The 25,896-nt window shown below is 52.7% G+C and overlaps 1 protein-coding gene across 6 annotated transcripts in view; it reads right to left on the bottom strand.

The window, feature by feature from the left end:
• LOC138756923 (dynactin subunit 1-like) overlaps positions 1–25,896 on the bottom strand; it is a 145,952-nt gene that overhangs the window by 5,522 nt on the left and 114,534 nt on the right. For 5 of the 6 annotated variants that reach the window (XM_069923345.1, XM_069923343.1, XM_069923342.1 and 2 more), the window contains 15 exons: positions 24,582–24,686; positions 24,167–24,358; positions 19,238–19,351; positions 18,500–18,652; positions 16,302–16,462; positions 15,792–15,960; positions 15,431–15,499; positions 14,157–14,219; positions 13,566–13,715; positions 12,907–13,068; positions 11,528–11,659; positions 11,068–11,196; positions 10,597–10,739; positions 4,879–5,036; positions 4,261–4,394 (listed from right to left, as the gene is read on the bottom strand). In XM_069923345.1, the coding sequence (XP_069779446.1) occupies positions 4,261–4,394; positions 4,879–5,036; positions 10,597–10,739; positions 11,068–11,196; positions 11,528–11,659; positions 12,907–13,068; positions 13,566–13,715; positions 14,157–14,219; positions 15,431–15,499; positions 15,792–15,960; positions 16,302–16,462; positions 18,500–18,652; positions 19,238–19,351; positions 24,167–24,358; positions 24,582–24,686 (2,034 nt within the window). The other variant, XM_069923344.1, reaches the window with a different exon arrangement.

A 25,896-nucleotide genomic window follows, 5' to 3' on the forward strand; every position in this document is an offset into this window, starting at 1 on the left:
ACACCTGCCTCACTGACTGAACGACCGAAAGACCTGCTCACACCTGCCTCACTGACTGAACGACCGAAAGACCCGCTCACACCTGCCTCACTGACTGAACGACCGAAAGACCCGCTCACACCTGCCTCACTGACTGAACGACCGAAAGACCCGCTCACACCTGCCTCACTGACTGAACGACCGAAAGACCTGCTCACACCTGCCTCACTGACTGAACGACCGAAAGACCTGCTCACACCTGCCTCACTGACTGAACGACCGAAAGACCTGCTCACACCTGCCTCACTGACTGAACGACCGAAAGACCCGCTCACACCTGCCTCACTGACTGAATGACCGAAAGACCTGCTCACACCTGCCTCACTGACTGAACGACCGAAAGACCTGCTCACACCTGCCTCACTGACTGAACGACCGAAAGACCTGCTCACACCTGCCTCACTGACTGAACGACCGAAAGACCTGCTCACACCTGCCTCACTGACTGAACGACCGAAATACCCGCTCACACCTGCCTCACTGACTGAAGGACCGAAAGACCTGCTCACACCTGCCTCACTGACTGAACGACCGAAAGACCTGCTCACACCTGCCTCACTGACTGAACGACCGAAAGACCTGCTCACACCTGCCTCACTGACTGAATGACCGAAAGACCTGCTCACACCTGCCTCACTGACTGAACGACCGAAAGACCTGCTCACACCTGCCTCACTGACTGAACGACCGAAAGACCTGCTCACACCTGCCTCACTGACTGAATGGCCGAAGGACCCGCTCACACCTGCCTCACTGACTGAACGACCGAAAGACCCGCTCACACCTGCCTCACTGACTGAATGACCGAAAGACCTGCTCACACCTGCCTCACTGACTGAACGACCGAAAGACCTGCTCACACCTGCCTCACTGACTGAACGACCGAAAGACCTGCTCACACCTGCCTCATTGACTGAACGGCCGAAGGACCCGCTCACACCTGCCTCACTGACTGAATGGCCGAAGGACCCGCTCACACCTGCCTCACTGACTGAACGACCGAAAGACCCGCTCACACCTGCCTCACTGACTGAATGACCGAAAGACCTGCTCACACCTGCCTCACTGACTGAACGACCGAAAGACCTGCTCACACCTGCCTCACTGACTGAACGACCGAAAGACCTGCTCACACCTGCCTCACTGACTGAATGACCAAAAGACCTGCTCACACCTGCCTCACTGACTGAACGACCGAAAGACCTGCTCACACCTGCCTCACTGACTGAATGGCCGAAGGACCCGCTCACACCTGCCTCACTGACTGAACGACCGAAAGACCCGCTCACACCTGCCTCACTGACTGAATGGCCGAAGGACCCGCTCACACCTGCCTCACTGACTGAACGACCGAAAGACCCGCTCACACCTGCCTCACTGTCTGAACGACCGAAAGACCCGCTCACACCTGCCTCACTGACTGAACGACCGAAAGACCCGCTCACACCTGCCTCACTGACTGAACGACCGAAAGACCCGCTCACACCTGCCTCACTGACTGAACGACCGAAAGACCTGCTCACACCTGCCTCACTGACTGAATGACCAAAAGACCTGCTCACACCTGCCTCACTGACTGAACGACCGAAAGACCTGCTCACACCTGCCTCACTGACTGAATGGCCGAAGGACCCGCTCACACCTGCCTCACTGACTGAACGACCGAAAGACCCGCTCACACCTGCCTCACTGACTGAATGGCCGAAGGACCCGCTCACACCTGCCTCACTGACTGAACGACCGAAAGACCCGCTCACACCTGCCTCACTGTCTGAACGACCGAAAGACCCGCTCACACCTGCCTCACTGACTGAACGACCGAAAGACCCGCTCACACCTGCCTCACTGACTGAACGACCGAAAGACCCGCTCACACCTGCCTCACTGACTGAACGACCGAAAGACCCGCTCACACCTGCCTCACTGACTGAACGACCGAAAGACCCGCTCACACCTGCCTCACTGACTGAACGACCGAAAGACCCGCTCACACCTGCCTCACTGACTGAACGACCGAAAGACCTGCTCACACCTGCCTCACTGACTGAATGTCCAAAGTACCTGCTCACACTTCCCCCACTCACTGAACGACCAAAGGACCTGCTCACACCTGACTCACTCTGTGAACGACCTGCTCACACCTACCACACTCACTGAACGACCGAAGTAGCTACTCACACTTCCCCCACTGTCTGAATGACTGAAGGACCTCCTCACACCTGCCTCACTGACTGAATGGCCAAAGGTCCTGCTCACACCTGCCTCACTCAGTGAACAACTGAAGGATCTGCTCACACCTGCCTCACTCACCCAACAACCAAAGGACCTGCTCACACCTATCTCACTGACTGAACGACCGAAGTACCTGCTCACACCTGCCTCACTGACTGAATGACTAAAGGACCTGCTCACACCAGCCTCACTGACTGAACGACCGAAGGACCTGCTCCCACCTATCTCTCTGACTGAACGATGAAAGAATGTGGTCACACCTACCACACTCAATGAACGACCAAAGTACCTGCTCACACTTCCCCCCACTGTCTGAATGACTGAAGGACCTGCTCACACCTGCCTCACTGACTGAAGGCCAAAGGTTCTGCTCACACCTGCCTCAACTCAGTCAATGACCGAAGGATCTCCTCATACCTGCCTCACAAACTGAACGACCAATGGACCTGTTCGCACCTACCACACTGACTGAACGGCCAAAGGTTCTGCTCACACCTGCCTCACTCAGTCAACGACCGAAGGATATGCTCACACCTGCCTCACAAACTGAACGACCAATGGACCTGTTCGCACCTACCACACTGACTGAACGACTAAAGGACCTGCTCTCACCTACCTCGCTGACTGAACGATAAAAGAATGTGGTCACACCTGCCTCACTCAATGAACAACCGAAGTACCTGCTCACACTTCCCCCACTGTCTGAACGACGAAAGGACCTGCTCACACAAACCAGCTGAGACTCATATTTCATGTAACAGTATTTAGTCTGGAAAAACAACGAACTGAAAAACCTCACAAAGATTAGCGTATACAGAGCCGTTGTCATACCCACACTCCTGTTCGGCTCCGAATCATGGGTCCTCTACCGGCATCACCTACGGCTCGTAGAACGCTTCCACCAGCGTTGTCTCCGCTCCATCCTCAACATTCATTGGAGCGACTTCATCCCTAACATTGAAGTACTCGATATGGCAGAGGCCGACAGCATCGAATCCACGCTGCTGAAGATCCAACTCCGCTGGGTAGGTCACGTCTCCAGAATGGAGTACCATTACCTTCCCAAGATCGTGTTATATGGCGAGCTCTCCACTGGCCACCGTGACAGAGGTGCACTAAAGATGAGGTACAAGGACTGCCTAAAGAAATCTCTTGATGCCTGCCACATTGACCCCCGCCAGTGGGCTGATATCGCCTCAAACCGTGCATCTTGGCGCCTCACAGTTCGGCGGGCAGCAACCTCCTTTGAAGAAGACCGCAGGGCCCACCTCACTGACAAAAGGCAAAGGAGGAAAAACCCAACACCCAACCTCAACCAACCAATTTTCCGCTGCAATCGTGTCTGCCTGTCCCGCATCGGACTTGTCAGCCACAAACGAGCCTGCAGCTGACGTGGACATTTACCCCCTCCATAAATCTTCATCCGCAAAGCCAAGCCAAAGATTTAGTTATGTATTTGTGTATGAATGTTTGTTATGTATTATGTATTGTGTGTCTGTACGTGTGTTATATTTGGTTGTGTGTCTGCATATTTGGCAATGAGGAACGGAGAACGCGGTTTGGTCTCGTTCTACTTGTATAATCTGATGACAATCAACTTAACTCAATGATAGAAAAACATCTCTCTCTTTGACGTCAGATTTGTGAACTGACAATGAACCACAGAACTACCTCAAATTCTGGTTTAATAAATAAATTAGTGCCAAAAAGAGAAAAGTTAGGGCGTGTTTGCAGTCTGTAATGCACAATATTGCTACCACAACACAACGAACTTCATGTCACTTCCGTGACAATAAAAACCTGGTTCTGATTCTGTGAAAGCAACTTTCTTCACTGCCTTGAGTGTCAAATTCATCTCCCTCCCCAGCAGCTCCCTGCCCAGAAGTAGAGGTCCTTCCTCCCGCACCTCATGGGTGGCAGTACACAGCCCTGGCCTTTCTCCTGCCTGAGCCCTGCCTCTCCCATGCCAGAGCTGAGGGATTGGGTTACCTTCAGCAGGTTGTTCTCGTTCTTCAGCTGCCTGAGGGACAGACGCAGGGCCTCGATGTGCTGCAGCAACAACGGTGAGTCCTTGACCTGCACGGGACCCAAGCCAGCGATCGTCTGAACCGATCCCCCTCCTCCTGCACAAGGTCAGAAATCAGATGGAGGGGGCGAAGGGTATAACGGAGGTGCTGCCCTCTCCAAGTTCAGATGGAGGGGCTGTCCCTGGGCAGTGTCAGAGATCAGCCACAGGGTTAGGGAGGGGCTGCGCGACCAGGGAGAGTGAGGGCAAGGGAAGAGGAGGTGAGATGGAAGGGGAGGGGTCACTGTACCTCCGTACTGTTCCTCTGTCGTCAGGTTGCAGGAGGTAAAGAAGAAACAGTCAGTCAGCAGCAGAGGGATGCTGGGGCCCAGGGAAGGGGAGAGGGGAATAGAGGGGGAGGTGGAAGGGGGATGCGGGGAGAAGGGAATGGGAAGGTGGAAGAGGGGAAGGGGAGGATGAGGGGAGAGGGTGGAGGGGCAGAAGGGGTGAGGAGCTGGAGGGAAGGGGCCAGTGTAGAATGATTGAGGAGAGGACATGACCGAATCTCCTTCCCCCACCCTGCTCCCCACCCCCAACCCTACCTGTGATGCTGGTGACCATAGTAGCGATGGTGGGCGGTCCCCGCAGCCCCTCGATGCTGCGCTTTGACTGGCTGCTGAGTCGCTGCTTCAGTTCCAGTTTTTCTGACTCCAGTTGGTCGATGTCAGCCTGGAGGGCATCCATGGTCTCCTCAAACTCCCTGTGGGGGGGTGGGGGGAAATGACATAGGAGCTGAAACAGCCTATTCAGCCCATCGAGTCTGCCCCACCATTTAATCATGAGCTGATCCATTTCCCCACTCAGCCCCACTGCCAGGCCAACTCCCCATAACCTTTGATGCCCTGGCTAATCAGAACCTATCAATCTCTGCCTTAAATACACCCAATGACCCGGCCTCCACAACCGCCGTGGAAACAAATTCCACAGATTCACTGCCCTCTGGCTGAAGTAACCTTCTTTCAGGACCCAAGGTTCAATCCATCTGGTCCAGGAGACATATCCACCTTTGGACCTTGCAGCTTTCTGAGCAGTTACTCCCTTACAAAAGTAACTGCACTCACTACATTTCCCCTAATCTCCATCGACATCCGGCGCATGGCTGGTGACTTTCACAGTGAAGACCAATGCCAAATACTTAATTAGTTCCTCTGCCGTCTGTCTCCCATTATTATTCCTCCAACAGTGTTTTCCCGTGGTCCTCTATCTACTCTCACTTCCCGTGGTCCACTATCTAGTCTCACTTCCCGTGGTCCTCTATCTAGTCTCACTTCCCGTGGTCCTCTATCTAGTCTCACTTCCCGTGGTCCTCTATCTAGTCTCACTTCCCGTGGTCCTCTATCTAGTCTCACTTCCCATGGTCCTCTATCTAGTCTCACTTCCCGTGGTCCTCCATCTACACTCACTTCCCGTGGTCCTCCATCTAGTCTCACTTCCCGTGGTCCTCCATCTAGTCTCACTTCCCGTGGCCCTCCATCTAGTCTCACTTCCCGTGGCCCTCCATCTAGTCTCACTTCCCGTGGTCCTCCATCTAGTCTCACTTCCCGTGGTCCTCCATCTAGTCTCACTTCCCGTGGTCCTCCATCTAGTCTCACTTCCCGTGGTCCTCCATCTAGTCTCACTTCCCGTGGTCCTCTATCTAGTCTCACTTCCCGTGGTCCTCTATCTAGTCTCACTTCCCGTGGTCCTCTATCTAGTCTCACTTCCCGTGATCCTCTATCTAGTCTCACTTCCCGTGAACCTCTATCTAGTCTCACTTCCCGTGGTCCACTATCAAGTCTCACTTCCCGTGGTCCTCTATCTACTCTCACTTCCCGTGGTCCTCTATCTACTCTATGACGTTTTCCTGTGGTCCTCTATCTACTCTCACATCCCGTTATCCTCTATTTACTCTCACATCCATTGGTCCTCTATCTACTCTCACATCCCTTGGTCCTCTATCTACTCTCACATCCCGTGGTCCTCTATCTACTCTCACATCCCTTGGTCCTCTATCTACTCTCACATCCCTTGGTCCTCCATGTACTCTCACATCCCTTGGTCCTCTATGTACTCTCACATCCCTTGGTCCTCTATGTACTCTCACATCCCTTGGTCCTCTATCTATCTCACATCCCTTGGTCCTCTATCTACTCTCACATCCCGTTATCCTCTATTTACTCTCACATCTATTGGTCCTCTATCTACTCTCACATCCCTTGGCCCTCTATCTACTCGCACATCCCATGGTCCTCTATCTACTCTCACATCCCTTGGTCCTCTTTCTACTCTCACATTCCTTGGTCCTCTATATACTCTCACATCCCTTGGTCCTCTATCTACTCTCACATCCAGGGATCCTCTATCTACTCTCACTTCCCTTTTACTCTTGATAAACTTGAGGAAGCATCTTGTCACCTCTTTACTTTCATTCCCATCCCGACTCCTGTCCCACTCACACAGGTCCTGATGAGTTAATCCACTGAAGTCCTATTCCTACTCCTGTCCGAACCACACAGGTCCTGATGAGTTAATCCTTTGAAGTTCCATCCCAACTCCTGTCTCACCCACACAGGTCCTCATGAGTTAATCCACTGAAGTCACATCCCGACTCCTGTCCCACCCACAGAGGTCCTGATGAATTCATCCACTTGAGTCCCATCCTGACTCCTGTCCCACCCACACAGGTCCTCATGAGTTAATCCATTGAAGTCACCATCCCGACTCCTGTCCCACCCACGCAGATCCTGATTAGTTAATCCACTGAGGTCCCATTCTGACTCCTGTCCCACCCATGCAGGTCCTGATGAGTTAATCCACTGTAGTCCCATCCTGACTCCTGTCCCACCCACACAGATCCTGATTAGTTAATCCACTGTAGTCCCATTCTGACTCCTGTCCCACCCACGCAGGTCCTGATGAGTTAATCCACTGTAGTCCCATCCCATCCTGACTCCTGTCCCACCCACACAGGTCCTGATGAGTTAATCCACTGAATTCTCATCCCGACTCTTGTCCCACCCACACAGGTCCTGATGAGTTAAACCACTGAAGTCCCATCCCGACTCCTGTCCCACCCACACAGGTGCTCATGAGTTAATCCACTGAATTCCCATCCCGACTCCTGTCCCACCCACACAGGTCCTGATGACTTAAACCACTGAAGTCCCATCCCATCCTGACTCCTGTCCCACCCACACAGGTCCTGATGAGTTAAACCACTGAAGTCCCATCCCGACTCCTGTCCCACCCACACAGGTGCTCATGAGTTAATCCACTGAATTCCCATCCCGACTCCTGTTTCACTCCCAAAATGAAGTCACCATCCCGACTCCTGTCCCACTCACACAAGTCCTGATGAGTTAATCCACTGTAGACCCATCCCGACTCCTGTCCCACCCACACAGGTCCTGATGAGTTAATCCACTGAAGTCCCATCCCGACTCCTGTCCCACCCACACAGGTCCTGATGAGTTAATCCTTTGAAGTTCCATCCCAACTCCTGTCTCACCCACACAGGTCCTCATGAGTTAATCCACTGAAGTCACATCCCGACTCCTGTCCCACCCACAGAGGTCCTGATGAATTCATCCACTTGAGTCCCATCCTGACTCCTGTCCCACCCACACAGGTCCTCATGAGTTAATCCATTGAAGTCACCATCCCGACTCCTGTCCCACCCACGCAGATCCTGATTAGTTAATCCACTGAGGTCCCATTCTGACTCCTGTCCCACCCACGCAGGTCCTGATGAGTTAATCCACTGTAGTCCCATCCTGACTCCTGTCCCACCCACACAGATCCTGATTAGTTAATCCACTGTAGTCCCATTCTGACTCCTGTCCCACCCACGCAGGTCCTGATGAGTTAATCCACTGTAGTCCCATCCCATCCTGACTCCTGTCCCACCCACACAGGTCCTGATGAGTTAATCCACTGAATTCTCATCCCGACTCCTGTCCCACCCACACAGGTCCTGATGAGTTAAACCACTGAAGTCCCATCCCGACTCCTGTCCCACCCACACAGGTGCTCATGAGTTAATCCACTGAATTCCCATCCCGACTCCTGTCCCACCCACACAGGTCCTGATGACTTAAACCACTGAAGTCCCATCCCATCCCGACTCCTGTCCCACCCACACAGGTCCTGATGAGTTAAACCACTGAAGTCCCATCCCGACTCCTGTCCCACCCACACAGGTGCTCATGAGTTAATCCACTGAATTCCCATCCCGACTCCTGTTTCACTCCCAAAATGAAGTCACCATCCCGACTCCTGTCCCACTCACACAAGTCCTGATGAGTTAATCCACTGTAGACCCATCCCAACTCCTGTCCCACCCACACAGGTCCTGATGAGTTAATCCACTGAATTCCCATCCTGACTCCTGTCCCCCTGCCCATATTTGGCCTCCAAGTCTCACAATCCAACCTATCCATGGATCTGTCCAAATGTTCCCCCAACGCAGTTCCCCTGCCTATATTTGGCCTGTATCCTTGAGCCCACCCGTTCAATGTCCATGCTGATTAGAGACTAGAGGGGCTGAGTGTCCGATTTTCCAGGTTTCTGTCTGGACATGCTGATTCTTGTCTGAAGTTCCTTCAATAGCTCCTCCAGCAGTTCCACACAGCCCATCTCCTGCAGCACTCCATACATTCTGCAGCTTAACACACGCTGACCCCCTTCCCAAAAACTGCCCCCTCTCAGAAAACCAACCTCTCTCCTAATCATATCTATCTGATACTTAACGTTCACTTATAACTGATCTACCCAACACCCGCCCCCCACCTCCGATAACTGACTCCTCCCCTGACTAATTTGCCTTCTTAACCAACCTATCAACCTGTGCACCGACCTTGAGGAATGTATGGATTTGGACCCCAAGGTTCCTTTGTTCATCCATACTTTTAAGTAACCGACCATTAACCCTGGACTCAGCCTTCTGGTTTGTCCTTCCAAAATGCATCACCTCACACTTATTCGGTTTGAACTCCATCTGCCTCTTGTCTGCCCAACTCTGCATCCTGTCTATATCCTCTTGTGACCTTCGAAAACCTTCAGCTCCATCCACAACCCCTCCAACCTTCATGTCATCCGTAAACTTATCTGTAAACATTCCTCCACCTCTTCATTCAGGTCAGTTAGAAAAGTCACAAAGAGCAGGGCTCCCAGGACAGGGAGAATACTTTCTTTCCACTACCACTCTCTGCTTTTTACATGCAGGACAATTTTATATCCACACAGCCAAGGTTCCATGTATCCCATGCTTCAGGAAACAGAAGGTTGTGATAGTCAGAGATTTTAACTTTCCACATATCGACTAGGACGCCCTAACTGTAAAAGGTCTGGATGGCTTGGAGTTTGTCAAATATGTTCAGGAAAGTTTTCTAAATCAATATATATAGATACTAACTAGAGAGAGGGCAATACTGGATCTCCTATTAGGGAACGAGACAGGAGAGGTGACAGAAGTATGTGTCGGGGAATATTTTGGGTCCAGTGATCATAATGTCATTAAATTATGGAGAAGGATGCGTCTGGGCCTTGGGTTGAGATTCTAAATTGGAGAAAGGCCCATTTTGATGGAATCAGAAAGAATCTGGCAAGTGTGAATTGGGACAGAATGTTTTCTGGCAAAATTTAAATTTTGAGAGGATAGTGTTTGTATTTTCTTGTTAGAATTAATGGCAAAGTTTTCGAGGGATATTGGTGATCTGGTTCGGAAGAAGAGAGAGGTGTAGAACAGATAGGGGCAACACGGAGCAAATGAGGTACTTGAGGAGTATAAACAATGCAAGAAAAACCTCTGGAAGGCTAAAAGAAGACATGAGATTGCTTTTGCGACAATGTGAAGGAAAATCCTAAGGGTTTCCCAGGGATATTAAGAGCATGACTCCAGAAATGACACATCTTTGTCATGTGTACATCCATCCTACCCTCAGGAAGGAGCGTTCGGAACACAAGGGCTGTAGGTTGGTTGGGGGTGGAAGGGGCTGGGTAGTGGGGTTCAGACAGAAACCTGTGGAGGATTGGTTAGCGATCGGTTAGTGACCAGTGATTAAGCAATTAGACACTGATTAAGCAGTTAATGACCAGCAGGTGAGCGGCTAGTGACTAGTTAGTGGCTGGTGGGTGAGCAGTTAGTGACTGATTAATGACTGGTTAGTGAGCGGTTAGTGACTGGTTAGTAACTGGTAGGTGAGCAGTTAGTGACCAGCAGGTGAGGTGAGTGGTTAGTGACTGGTGGGTGAGTGGTTACTGCCCAGGACAGACCAACTCACTTCTCCTTCTTCCTCAGCAGGCTCTGCACCTCCTCCAGCCGAGCCTGTACTTTCTCCACCCTTTCATCGGCCTCTCTTGATGCACAGTCCAGCTTCTTGTCCAGGAGGCTGAGCCGCACGCTGGCCTCACTCAGCTCCTCACCCTGGAAAGGGGGGGGGGGGGGGGGGGGGGGGTGGGGGAGGAAGAAACTGTCACATACTCACCAGCTCACTCCCCCACACCGTGAAGTATCCCAAACACATCCGCTCCCCCAGACCCTGTCCCCTTTCCCTGTTCTCTACCTCCCCTCCCAGATGACGCAGACCCATCCCCTTCCCTTGGACCCATCTCAACCCAAAGTGCCACAGACCGATCACGCCGACCCACCTGCTCCCCCAACCCCCTTCCTCTTCCCCCCTCAATCCCTGCCTTTCCCCCTGCTCCCCTCCTCCACAATTCCCCTCCCCTCCTCTCCACTTCCCCTGACCCACCTTGATCTTGAGTGACTTCTTCAGCTCCTTGATGACAGTGTCACGATCCTCCAGCTTCACGCCGAGACCCTCAGCGTCTGTCATCTCTGCCCGCAGGGCCGCAGCCCTCAGCTCCACTGCCGTGGGGGGCTGAGGGTGTGGGGGAGAGTCTCGTCACAGGCTGACGCACACCCACCATCCACACCCAAACCCCATCCACACCCACACCCCCAAACCTCATCCATACCCACTCACCCCCAAACCCCATCCACACCCACTCACCCCCAAACCCCATCCACACCCACTCACCCCCAAACCCCATCCACACCCACTCACCCACCAACCCCCCACCCACCCCATACCCAGGGTGGGCTGCAGGGGTGGGGGAAAGTACCGTCACATGCTGATGTCAACTCCCACCTTTCCAAACCCCATCCACACCCACCCCTACCCATTGCCACCCCAGTTCCCCTTTCCTTACCGTGCTGAGGGGTCTCTCTGCATCATACTCCCCCTCCTGCATGGCGGTTGCCATCTTGTTCATGGTGGTGATGACCAGGCTGCAGGACAATCGCAGGCGGTCTCCAGGGCTGCCAGCCTGCGCTCCATACACCTGTTGACAATGTGGTCCCATCCATCAGACTCGCAGACCCAACCCAATCACCCCGTCCCCCTCCCCCATGCCCATCTCCACAGTCCCCAGCCCCACAGTCACCCTTCCCCCTCCCCCATACCCGGCCCCACAGACCCTGTCCCCCTCCCACCGTCCTGCCCCTGTAAGGAGCAGGAGGGATTGGGATGTGTTTAAACTGTTCGCGGCCTTGACCTTCCAATTGCATGGGACAAGGAAGATTTTGCTACCTGAACACTTTGGGGTGTATTTTATGGATTTGGGGCTTAATGATGAAAATCACCATAAAATGTTCCTATTCCACATCATTTTTTAGATACAAACTATTTTCTGTGATTTCCTGTGATATTTTAAGTCAGACAAAACCATGCAGTGCTTCATGCTATTGAAAGTTCATTTTCTGAGTTCACACTCGGACTCCTTCCCGGCTGATCTTGGTGTCATCAGTGACCAATGTGGTGAAAGGTTTCACCAGGGCACTGCGACCACGGAAAAGTGGTATCATGGCAATGGGAATCCATCAGTGCCGGTTGACTATTGTTGGACACTGACATGAGAGGCATCAGACACTGAGTACAAACGACAATCAACAGCAAAACCTTTTTAGGTCGGTTGAACGGACGCAACGTGTCAGCGTCACGATCCGATTAAACCAACTAAATTCAATCAAAGTTCATTTAATGTTTCTTGACTTTCGACGTGATACAGCAAATCTGACATTGTGTTGAGCTGGAAGTTGTCTGCCAGAATCCCCCACTTGTTTTCAGGAAGCAAATCTTTTTTAAAAAAGTTGTCCAGTGTGATCAGCTTATTATGTGTATAACGGTCGTGAATTTCGTGTACGATGGCAGCAGAGGAAGTGCCTGCGGGACTGATCAAGGATGAGGTGAGCAAGAACATGACAGGATATCTAAGCTTCATGACCAAGAGTGTTTATCAACTGAGGGAGGCCAGGGTGTGGTCTGAATTCCCAGGTCCGAACTGAGAAGAGGTCAGACCTCCCCACCACCCTACCCCACCCAACTACCTCCCTCCCCACCCCTTCCCACCCTACCCCACCCCATTGCCCTCCCCCTTCCTTCTAACCTACCTCATTGGAGGGGGAAGTGGGAAAAAGAGAAAGGGGAAGGGGTGCAAGAGAAGGAAGGGAGGGGAATGAGGGAAGGGAATAGCAAGGGGGTGTAGAGAGGGGGGAGGAAGGGGAGTTGGGGAGGGGGAGCAGAGAATACCTGCTGAGTTGCTTTGACAGCCAACTCCTCCAGCTGGTGGGGCAGGAGCCCCTCGGTATCGGGGAGTGGTCCGATGAGCTGTACAGCGGCAGCAGCCATCTCCTGCAGGACGGCCACTACGCGGGTGAGGTGTCTGCGGCAATCCAGGAGCGTGTCGGCTACCTGGCAGGGAATAGTAATGGTGGGGGCACCATCAGCAAGCAGACGCCAGGCCCTGGACCCATCACCCCTACATCTGGCCAGGGAGCAGGAACGGTGGGGGTATCATCAGCGAGCAGACGCCAGGCACCGGGCCCTGGACCCATCTCCCCTACACCTGGCCAGGGAGCAGGAACGGTGGGGGTACCATCAGAGAGCAGACGCCAGGCACCGGGCCCTGGACCCATCCCCCCTACACCTGGCCAGGGACCAGGAACGGTGGGGGCACCATCAGCGAGAAGGAACCAGATCCCAGGCATCAGCCCCTGGACCCCCCCCCACATCTGGTAAGGGAGCAGGAATTGGCCACCGACCTCAGGAACTTGCCCACTCACACTGGAAACGTCCCCCTAACCCCTGGAACCGCCCCAGTACCATGTCCCCAACACATGGAACTGTCCCCCTTCCGATACTGGAAACAACCTGTCTCTGAAAACATCCCCCAACCCCTGGAACCATACCTGTGAGCCAAAGGTCAGGGCAGTGGGAATGCCGGGAGCCGTGGTTCCGGGCATCCGCCTCCGAACCTTCTTACAGAACTGCCGGATGTCACTACAGGAGGTGCTGAGGTCCCGCAGCAGGAGGGGCAGGTCTGTGGACCCCTGTCCAGCCTGTGGGGAGGTGGGAGTATAGTGTCATTAGGGGGTATACCTTGGGAGTATCCAGTGGGGGTACATAGTCAGGGGTCAGGCATCGGAGTAGGTCAGGTATCTCAGGGCTGGCTGAGCGTTGGGGGCCATCCATCAGGGGTCTTGGTGCCGGTCATGGGTCTCGGGGCCGGTTGAGGGTCAGGAGGCTCAGGGCTGGGTGAGGGTCATGGGTCTCGGAGCCAGTCGTGAGTCATGGGTTTCGGGGCCAGTCAAGGGTCAGGGGACTTGGGGCTGGACGAGGGTCATGGGTCGGGGCTGGTCGTGGGTCAGGGGCCATAGGTCACAGGGTTGGTTGAGGGTCAGAGACTCGGGGCCGGCTAAGGGTCGTGGGCCATGGGTCGGGGCTGGTCGAGAGTGGGGGGGGGGGGGTTAGTGGTCAGGGGCCTCAGGGCAGATGCTCACCTGCAGCAGGGAGCGGAGCCGCCCCACCTCCACGGCCATGCAGTCCAGGGCACTCTGGGTAAACTGTTACATGGACACATCTCATCAGGCACTGGTGAGGGGCTGCATGATCTCCACTCCCCCTCCTTCCATAACCACTAACCCCCTCCCTCCGCACCGGCCCCCTCCCCCCCCACCCTCCCATCCCCTTCCCCCAATATATTCCCCTCCCCCACTCCCACATGCACCCAACCACCTCCCCCCCTCTGGCCCACACCCACCAACCTCCCGCACCAGCACCCCTTCCCCTTTTAACTTTCTTTTCCCCTTCCAACGCCCCTCTCCACGCTTCCTCTCCTTTCAATGCCCCTCTCCATCCCCCCCCCTCCCCTCCCACCACCCCCAAATACAGAATATTCCAGGACAGTGTCAGCCCTTCACTCAACAGATAGCGCCACAACAATCTAGTTCTTCCACACCTCACACTCATGACCCTCAGTTTCATACATCTAAGTGCCTATCTGAGTGTTTGGGTACCTGAGGAGTTAGGTATGGTGAGATACATAAAATACATCCATGTAGGGGGAAATGGAGTCAAGTACAGAGAGGTAAGGGCAATGAACTTCAGGTAGTGTGAGATGAAGATGGGCGTCACCAAGGACAGTGAGTCCGAGACAGGTACAGTCAGGAACAGTGAGATAGACAGGTATGGTTGGGTATGGTGAGTACAATGAGACAGAGACGATACAGTCGTGTATGGTGAGACAGATGGGTTCGGTCATGTTCAGTGAGACGTAGATGGATACGGTGAGAGAGAGACGGTACAGTCAGATACGGTGAGAAAGATGGGTACAGTCGTGTACAGTGAGACGCAGACGGGTACGGTGACACAGAGATGATACAGTCAGGTATGGTGAGACAGACGGGTACAGTCATGTACAGTACGGTGAGATGGAGACGGGTATGGTCGGGGGCAGTGAAACAGAAACGGGGCGGTCATGTACGGTGAGACGGAGACGGGTACAATCATGTATGGTGAAACAGAGACAGGTTATGGAGATGGGTATGGTTGGTGGCGGTGAGACAGAGATGGGTGCAGTGAGATAGAGATGGGTACGGTCATGTATGGTGAGACGGAGACGGGAGCGGTGAGACGGAGACGGGTATGGTCGGGAGCAGTGAGACGGAGACGGGTACGGTCGGCAGCAATGAGACGGAGATGGGTACGGTCGGGGGCAGTGAGATGGAGACGGGTGCTGAGGAGGAAGTGAGGAATGACACCACCAGGAGCTCACCTTGATGTGGTCAGCCAGCTGCACGGTGCAGTCCTCGTTTTGTTCTAGAAGGTGGATGCTGTACAGATGCTGGCAAAAGAGCAGACGTCAGGGCCACCTGCCTCTTCATCTTGTCTCTTCCCATCCCATTGCCTAGTCTGACCACTGTGTCCGGAACCCTCGGCTATAGAGACTGGGGGCTGCCAGGGGCTGTTTCTATGTTTAGACAACTGTTTAAAGGTAGTAGGGTGAGGGGTCCCCGGCAGGGTTGAGAGGCTCCAGTGGGGGTGAGGGTTCACTGGTGGGGGTGAGGGGTCGCCGTTGGGGGTGAGGGGTCGCCGTTGGGGGTGAGGGGTCGCCGTTGGGGGTGAGAGGACCATACCTGATAGTATTTGATGGCCTTGGTGAGAGGCTCCACGTTGACTGTCTCGTCCAGCTGGTCACGGTGGAGCAACTCAATGAGAACGTCCAGTGCACGCTCGTGCACGCTCATCTCCGCATACAGACCTCCGATCCGCTTGTACACCTCCACGCTACACTGGCCCAGGGCCCTGGAGGACAGGGGTCTCCACCAAAACTGAGCACACCACCCCAAAACGCCCAGCCAACTCCCCTCCCTTACACGCCCCCTCCCCTCCCCTACACGCCCCCTCCCCTACACGCCCCTCCCCTCCCCCACACGCCCCATCTCCCGCATGGACCCTACCTTCTGAACCTACCCTGCATGACCCTGACCCTGCACGACCCCTGCCCCTCCATGACTGTTGCCTGCACAACCCCCACCCCCCTCCCCTGCACAACCTCTGTCTCTAGTCCTGCACGCCCCCTGCCCCCCTTCCCCTGCATGCTTCCTGCCCTCTGCATGCCTCCTGCGCAGCCCCACCCCACTCACTGTTCGTATTTGTGCAGGGTGGCCTGAAGCAGTGTAAGGGAGTAGACAAGTCCAGCCCCAAAGCTCATCTGTTCACCCACAGGTCCCCGGAGCCCCGGCCGCTGGCTGTAGTCCTCATTCAGCTCAAACCGCTCTTGCGCCTGCACACTGATCAGCTCGGCCTGGGGCAGAGGACAGGTCTCTTACACACAGCATAGAACCATAGAACTACACAGCACAGAAACAGGCTTCTTCGGCCCTTCCAGTCTATGCTGAACCATTTTTCTGCCTAGTTCCACTGACCTGCACCCAGTCTATATCCCTCCATACCCCTCCCATTCTTCTTGGATGTTAAAAACTGAGCCCACATTCATGCCAGCCCACAAGCTGGCAGCTTGTTCCACATCCCACCACTCTCTGTGAGAAGAAGTTCTCCCTAAACCTTTCCCCTTTGGCCCTTAACCCATGTCCTCTGGTTTGTATCTCACCCACCCTTAGTGGAAAAAGCCGACCTACATTTACTCTGTCTGTCCCCCTCATAATTTTAAATACCTCGCTCAAATCTCCCCTCATTCTTCTACACTCCAGGGAATAAAGTCCTAACCTGTTTGACCTTTCCCTGTAACTCAGTTCCTGAAGTCCGGGCAACATCCCAGTCAATCTTCTCTGCACTCTTTCTATCTTATTGACATCTTTCCTGTAGTTCGGTGACCAAAACTGCACACAATCCTCCAAATTTGGCCTCACCAACGTCATGCAACTTTACCATAACATCCCAGCTCATGCACTCAAAACTTTGATGAACGAAGGCCAATAAGCCAAAAGGTCTCTTTACAACCTTGTCCACTGTGACGCCACTTTCAAGGAATTCTTTATCTGTATTCCCAGGTCCCCCTGTTCTACCGCACTCCTCAGTGCCCGACCATTCACCGTGTACGTCCTTTCTTGGTTTGTCCTTCCAAAATGCAACACCTCACCCTTGTCTGCATTAAATTCCATTGGCCTTTTTTCAGCCCATGTTTCCAGCTGGTCCAGATCTCTCTGCAAGTTTTGAAAACCTTCCTCACTGTCTACAATGTCTCCAATCTTAGTGTCATCTGCAAATGTGCTGCCTGTCACACAGCACAGTTAAACCATTCCTGTTACACAGCACCGTTACAGCAGTTAAACTATTCCTATTACACAGCACCGTTACAGCACAGTTAAACCATGCCTGTTACACAGTAACATTACAGCACAGTTAAAACATGCCTGTTACACATCACCGTTACAACACAGTTAAACCATGCCTGTTACACATCACTGTTACAGCACAGTTAAACCATGCCTGTTAAACAGCACCGTTACAGCATTTAAACTATTCCTATTACACAGCACCGTTACAGCACAGTTAAACCATTCCTGTTAAACAGCACCGTTACAGCAGTTAAACTATTCCTATTACACAGCACCGTTACAGCACAGTTAAACCATGCCTATTACACAGCACCGTTACAGCACAGTTAAACCATGCCTGTTAAACAGCACCGTTACAGCATTTAAACTATTCCTATTACACAGCACCGTTACAGCACAGTTAAACCATTCCTGTTAAACAGCACCGTTACAGCATTTAAACTATTCCTATTACACAGCACCGTTACAGCACAATTAAACCATTCCTGTTAAACAGCACCGTTACAGCAGTTAAACTATTCCTATTACACAGCACCGTTACAGCACAGTTAAACCATGCCTGTTACACATCACCGTTACAGCACAGTTAAACCATGCCTGTTACACATCACCGTTACAACACAGTTAAACCATGCCTGTTACACATCACCGTTACAGCACAGTTAAACCATGCCTGTTACACATCACCGTTACAGCACAGTTAAACCATGCCTGTTACACAGCACCGTTACAGCACAGTTAAACCATGCCTGTTACACATCACCGTTACAGCACAGTTAAACCATGCCTGTTACACATCACCGTTACAGCACTGTTAAACCATGCCTGTTACACATCACCGTTACAGCACAGTTAAACCATGCCTGTTACACATCACCGTTACAGCACAGTTAAACCATGACTGTTACACAGCACCGTTACAGCACAGTTAAACCATGCCTGTTACACCATACACCATGTCTGTGACACAGCACCGTTACGCAGGTGCAGTCTCCACAACAGACTTAACCCCTCCCCTCCCACTGCCCCTTGACCTCTCCTACCTTGCAGACGAGCCGGGGGATGAGGAGTAGGACGAGGAGACAATCGTGGTCACCGCCAGGACGCAGGAAGGAGTCCGGCATGAACGAGGTCAGCAGGGACACGTGCCTGTTTGCCTGCTGCACCTCCATCTTACGTAGCTCCATCTCAATGGCCTGAGGAGGGTAATGATCAGTATGGGGGGTGGGGGGTCAGTATCAATGGGGGTCAGTGCAGGGAGGGCACAGTCAATAGGGTTGGGTTAGACGGGGAAGGGTGGAGTCGGGGGGAAGGGTGGAATCAGGGGGAAGGGTAGGGTCAGGGGAGCGAGGGGGAAGGGTAGGGTCAGGGAAGCGGAGGGGTAAGGGTAGGGTCAGGGAAGCGAGGGGAAAGGGTAGTGTCGGGGGAGCGAAGAGGAAGGGTGGAGTCAGAGCAAGGGAGTGGGAAGGGTGGGGTTGGGGGTGTGAGGGGGAAGGGTGGGATCAGGGGAAGCAAGGGGGATGAGCGAGGTCAGAGGGGACGGGGAAGCATGGGGTCAGGTGGAGGAGTGGTATGGGGGATGAGGACAGGGTCAGGGAGAATGGGGTCAGTGGGAGGGTTGGGGACAGGGGGAGGGTTGGGGACAGGGGGAGGGTGGAGTCGGGGGGGACAGGGAGGATGAGGACAGTGGGAGTGAGGGGGAAGGGTGGGTGTCGGGGGAGGAGTGTCGTCCGGGGGATGGGGTCAGGGAGGACGGGGGGGCTGTGGGACCCTGGACCTACCTTGGCTTGAGCCTTAGTCTCAGCGAACTTAATCTTGAAGTCGATGATCTCGGGCAGAGGCTGCTCCCTCTCTGCAGACGCCTCCTGTTCATTCAGCAGCTCTCGGTTTACCTCCTGCAGGGGCGACAATTACAGGGATGGGCACAGGGACTGGGTTTGCTGGCACTGGGGGCTGGAGGGTGTTGTTGCCAGGAAAGGATGTGGTTGGGTTCTCCACTGGCATGAGGAGGGGGGGGGGTTATTGCCAGGGGATGCGGTTGCCAGGGGGTTGCAGTTGTCAGGGGGCTGTTGCTGTGGGGGGGGGGGGGGTGCCATCTCTGTGGATTTAACAAGATATAGGAGCAGAAGGAGGTCCATTGCTCCATCGAGTCTAATCCATCCTCCCAGTCAGCCCCACTCCCAGGCCTTCTCTCCATTACCCTTGATGCCCAGACTCATCAAATACCTGCCAATCTCTGCCTTAAATACACCCAACGATCCCCCTTCCACAGCCGCCTGTGGCAACAAGTTCCACAGAGTCACGACCCTCTAGCCAAAGAAATTCCTCCACATCTGTTTTAAATTGATTCCCTTTTATCCTGAAGTTGTGCCCTCTTGTCCTGGACTCTCCCACCATGGGAAACAACCTTGTCACATCTACTCTGTCAAGGCCTTTCAAAATGTCTCTATGAGTTTCCACCCCCCCCCAACCCCTTTCTTCTGTACTCCAATGAGTACAGTCCCAAAGCCAACAAACGTTCCTCATATACTAACCCTTTCATTCCTGGTATTGTCAATCTTCTCTGAACCCTCCCTGACGCCAGCACAACTTTTCTCAAACACATCGCCCAAACCTGTACCCAGTCTCCACGTGAGGCCTCACCAGGGACCTATAGAGCCTCAACATCACATCCCTGCTCTTGTATCCTATCCCTCTAGATATGAATGTCAACCCTGCATTCGCCTTCTTCACCACCGACTCAACCTGGAGGTTCACCTTCAGGGGATCCTGCACGTGGACCCCCAACTCCCTTTGCACTTCTGAATTTTCTCTCTATCTAAATAACAGGCATATGACTGAGGTCAATAAAGAGGAAAAGAGGCGAGCGCTTGGACGAGACATACAGCGGGGGTCAAAATTACTAGTTTCAAGCCATTAAAGACTAGTCATTTTAAACAAAAATCAATTTTTTTTTTACAGTGTATCAGACACTACCATCTGTACCCAGACTCCAAGACCCTTCCAGATCACCAGGCAGTACCTGCTTGACCTACGCTCAGACCAAAGTGTCTTCTTCTCCTGACCCCAAGCAGTACTTGCCCATAACCAGCACCTGGCATCCCAAGCAGTACCCCTGCCGAACTTGCATCCAATCCCCAGGCAGTAATGAAATAAACCAATGGGGAATTTTAACTAGTAGGGTATCTAATAGTGGCTGGATTTTAAATACAGGGGATTTTACGGAAGCGGAGGTTAGGGTGGGGATGGGCGAGATTCATTGTCTAATAGACTATGTCAGTACCAGGACGATGAGTCCACACAGACAGGTGGGAGGGACTGGAATTAAAAATATACAACAGGGTGAAAAAAAATTTAGAGCGACACCGTTCAAATGTGCTCCGACTCCTCAAATATGAAATTCAGGAAGACTTTTATAATAAACATGTCCTGTGTCACATTCGGCTCCTTTCCTTCTCTTAGCCTGATGTCCCGAAGAATCAATTGTTTCACTGAGCGACAGAAAAAAGTAATCTCCAAATCCCACTTGAAACCACTGTAGGCTCTCTTATTTCCTACATAATGATAAGCAGCGTTACCGGGCGGGCACGTTGTGGCTTCAATGGGTATTTATTTCGGTGAATTCCAATCATCGTCTCCAATTTGCTAGATTCTGGTGTGCTCTCTCCCGCCTTAAGGAATAGCGATTATATAAAATTAATCCATCATTGATTAACTTGGTCTTCGAAACCTGATAACAGGATTGCAATTTGTGTTTCAGTTGGCAACATTACCTTTCATTGACTTTCTCCGCCCCCACGCAAATGGGCTTAAGTCCAGCCAAGAGAGCCCCCCTTACCAAGTGGCTCTTGTATCTCTCTGGGCCACCAACCATGTCGCTGGGCTATTTGACAGGTGTCACAACCCAAGCTTCCACCACCCAGCACCGTTGAGGTGGTGTGAATTCCAAGGCTGGCTGCTCCTGGGGAAGGGGGGGAGGGGAAGGGGAAACGGAAGTGGGGGCTCAGGGAGGACCACATGGTTGAGAACACACAGGAGATTTGTGCACGAAGAATAAACACTGTGGGCCGCCGATGAAGGGTGGAAAAGTCAGGCTGTCTTTTAAAAATGAGTCTCAGCAGGAACACAACTTCGGTGAGATATCACTGAACAATGCAATGCAGGGCACCCGCGCTAATGCTGTTGCTTTGATCCCTGTGCTGTGCTATTGGCTGTTGTTAGTCTATGTACACAGTGACATCCTCTCTCCTCTACCCACACCGTACAATACTTTCAACGCTAATCTCACCATTACTGGCAAGCAGGTACACAGCTCGGGTGAAAAATGCGGAAATCATTTAAAATCAATTTTTAAAATGCAGAAAGCCAGAAGTGTCAGGAGGCTGGAAGAATAATCGCCCGCCTATTTCTTCCACCAAAGTGCATGACTGTACACTTTCAAACATTGCATTTTGTCAGCCTCCACTTTGCCCGTTCTCTTCATCTATTTGCAGCCTTTCACCATCCTCCACACCACCTCTCCTATCACCTATTGCAAATTTAGCAACAAAGCCATCTACTCCACAATCCAACTCATTAACGTACAATGTAGAAAGAAGTGGCCCCAACACCGACCCCTGGGGAACACCATGGGAACTGGTAACCAACCAGAATAGGATCTCTGTATTCCCACCCTCTGTTTCCTGCCAACCAGCCAATCCTCTACCCACGCCCATACCCTTCCTTATCATTCCATGGGCTCCCATCTTGTCCAAATACACAACACCCTGTTTATCCCACTTGTGATGTCTTCACAAAATTACAGTAGGTATGTCAGGCATCATTTTCCTTTCAGGAAACCATGCTGACTTGGGCCTGCCTATCTCTACATGCACGTCAAGGTATTCTGTCACCCCATCCTGGACAATTGACTTCGACATCTTCCCAACCACTGACGTCAGGATAACAGATCCATCATGTGCGGAGTGACATTTGCAATCCTCCAGTCCACCAGAAACAAGCCAGGCTCCATTGATTCCTGGAAGATCATCAACAATGCCTCCACAATCTCTACAGCTGCCTCCTTCAAAACCCGAGTGTGCATTTCATCTGGTCCGGGAGGCTTCTCTACCCTTAGACTGAGCTTCCCGAGTACCTTCTCTTATGATCTTGACTGCACTCACTTCTCTACTGACAGAGCCATGAGAGTCCGGTTTGCTACGTATGTCATCCACAGTGAAGACTGATCCAAAATATTCATTCCATTCCTCTGCCATCTTGTTCTCTCCCATTACAATGTCTCCAGCGTCAGTTTCTATCAGTCCAATGTCTACCTTAGTCACTCTTTTACTCTTTATATATTGAAAAATGGTTTTAATTTCCTCTTTGACAAAATTTGCAAACCTCCTTTCATAATTCACCTTTTCCTTCCTAATCACCTTCTTAGTTGTCTTCTCCAAGAAAAGTTTCCCACTCATTTTTGCTTCCTTCTTGCCCTCTCTTTTGCTTTTATTCTGGCTCTAACTCCCCTCGTCGGTCAAACTGTCTCATTTTTCTATTCACAGTTTTCTCCCTGTCCTGCACTTTCCTCATTTCTCATACCCATTATTGCTCTGTTGTCTTCCCTGTTAGGGTGTTTTTCCAATCGACTTTTCACTCCACTGAAATACCCACATATCGGACTTCACCCTCTCCTCTTTAAATTTCACAGTGAACGCAATCACTCTGTGATCACTGTCTCCCAAGGGTCCCTTTACCTTAATCTCTCTAATCACTTCTAGTTCATTGCACAGCACCCAACCCAGAATAACCAATCCCTGGGGTGGGGGGCTCATCAACAAGCTGTTCCAAAATGCCATCCTGTCGGCATTCCACAAGCTCTCCCTCCTGGGATCCCACCCTGACCCAATCCCCTTTCATGCTCATTTTTGTGTTTCGGCACAGACAAGAAAGGCCGTGATGATCTGTTTCTGTGCTCTAATTGTTATATGGTTACATGATTATCTTAATATTGTCCTTCTGGCAATCTGTTTCTAGTTGTGTTTTGTAATCCGGCTAAAGTTTGGGAGTCTTTCCCTGAGGTAATGGTGCAAGGGCTGCCAGTTTCCTGGGCTATCGTTGTTGGGGCTTGTTGTCAGAAGGTGGGACATAGTTGGGGTTATTGTTGCTCAGGGAACCACAGCTGGGGGAACTATTGCCAGAATTGTCCATTGATGGGGGGACCATTGACAGAAATGCCCAGGGGACTGTTGCCAAAGTTGACCATTACCCAGGGTCCGTGGCCAGATTTGTCTGTTGCTAGGGGTCCATTGCCAGAGTTGCCCGTTGGTAGGGGATCTTTGCCAGAGTTGCACATTGCTAGGGGGACCATTGACAGAGATGCCCAGGGGACCATTGCCAAAGTTGACCATTACCCAGGGTCCGTGGCCAGATTTGTCTGTTGCTAGGGGTCCATTGCCAGTGTTGCCCGTTGGTAGGGGATCTTTGCCAGAGTTGCACATTGCTAGGGGGACCATTGACAGAGATGCCCAGGGGACCGTTGCCAAAGTTGACCATTACCCAGGGTCCGTTGCCAGACTTGCCCAGGGTACTGTTGTCTGTTGCTAGGGGGACCATTACTGGGGGAGGGGGGGAACTCTGTTGCTAGGGGGACCATTACTGGGGTGGGGGACACTGTTGCTAGGGACCCATTGCTAGTATTGGCTAGAGTTGCCCATTGCCGATAAGAGTACCTGGAGGTGTGAGGTGAGCTGCCGGTATTTCTGGATGGTGTGCTGGTAGTCTGCCACCATCTCCTGCGCTGCCTCCACGCGTTTCTCCGCCTCCCGCACCCGTGCAGTCCCCAGGTCGAGCTGCTCGCGCAGTTCCAGCTCCGTCTCCCGTGCATTCTCCTGCAGCTCGTCATTCATCTCGTTGATGGCCTCCTGCAGAGAGACATGACTCCTATCAGAAACAGGAGGGAGGTCCTCCCCTAGCCAACCTCCCTTCCCCCACAATTCCTCACCACCACCACCACACCCTCACCCCCAACCCCCTCACGCTTATCCCCACACACATCCCCACCCCCTCACTTCTAAACCCCTACCCTCCTTACCACAACATGCTCACCCCATTCCCCCCCCCACACACCCATCCTGAGGCACTCACCAGGTCGCTGACTGTCTCCCGCATTTCGCGCACCTTCTCCTCCAGGTCCAGGTTCCGATCTGTTAGGGTCTCCACCATCTCCTCAGCACCCAGCGCCGCATCCACCTGGAACACAGCTCAGGTTAAGGCAGACAGAGGAGAGAAAGGGGGAGGGGGGGAAGGGGATGGGGGGAAGGGGAGGGGGGGAAGGGGAGGGGGAATGGGAGGGGGAAAGGGAGGGGGAAGGGGAGGAGGGGAGGGGGTGGAGGGGAGGGGGGAAAGGGGAGGGGGGAAAGGGGAGGGGGAGGGGGAAGGGGAGGAGGAAGGGGAGGAGGAAGGGGAGGGGGAAGAGGAGGGGGGAAGGGGAGGGGGGAAGGGGAGAGGGAGAAGGGGAGAGGGAGAAGGGGAGAGGGAGAAGGGGAGGGAGAGAAGGGGAGGGAGAGAAGGGGAGGGGGAGAAGGGGAGAGGGGAGGGAAGAGGGAAGGGGAGAGGGGAGGGGAGAGGGAAGGGGAGGCAGAAGAGAGAAAAGGGGAGGGGGAGAGGGAGACGGTGAAAGGGAGGGGGAGAAGGGGGAAGTGGCGAGAGTCAACATGGATAGGGTTTATCGATTAAGAGTGGGGGATATTCAAACCAGAGGACATGGTTTGAGATTGAAAGGGGAAAATTATAAGGGGAACATGAGGGGAAATTTCTTCACGCAAAGGGTGGTTGCGATGTGGAATAAGCTTCCGGCAGAGGTGGATGAAGCATGAACGTTATTTACATTTAAGGAAAGTCTGGATAATTACATGGAGGGGAGAGTATTGGAGGGGTATGGACCAGGTGCTGGTCAGTGGCACTAGGAGGGTGGGGATTTGTTCCGGCATGGACTAGTAGGGCCAAACTGGCCTGTTCTGTGCTGTATATGGTTATAGAAGCACTAAGAAAATGCGTCCTGGAGCTGAAGGAATGGAAGACAACTGTGAAAAGGGAGATTTTTCAGACGAGCAGGCTGAATCGACTTCAAGTGACGGCGAGGAGAGATCCCCTGTGATAGCTCAATTGACTGTAAAGCTTGGGGGATGTTATGGACTGGAACGGTCAACTATGAAGGGGAAGGTGAATGGTGAGACTCTTGATTGTCTATTGGGGAGTACTGACAGCTACATCCACGAGAAAGTTGCCAGATCCTTAAATTTGCGGAGATATCCAGCGAACCGAAAGATATCGATGGCTTGTAGTGAACTTACAAAAACTGTACGAGACAAGTGTAAAGTTACTTTAAATTTGCAGGGTCATTGTCTGGCTGATGCGTGGCTCTTTATTATGCCAAACCTCTATGTCCCGGTGTTACTGG

The sequence above is a fragment of the Narcine bancroftii genome, chromosome 3 (genome assembly GCF_036971445.1).
Source record: "Narcine bancroftii isolate sNarBan1 chromosome 3, sNarBan1.hap1, whole genome shotgun sequence".
Classification (NCBI taxonomy): Eukaryota; Metazoa; Chordata; class Chondrichthyes; order Torpediniformes; family Narcinidae; genus Narcine; species Narcine bancroftii.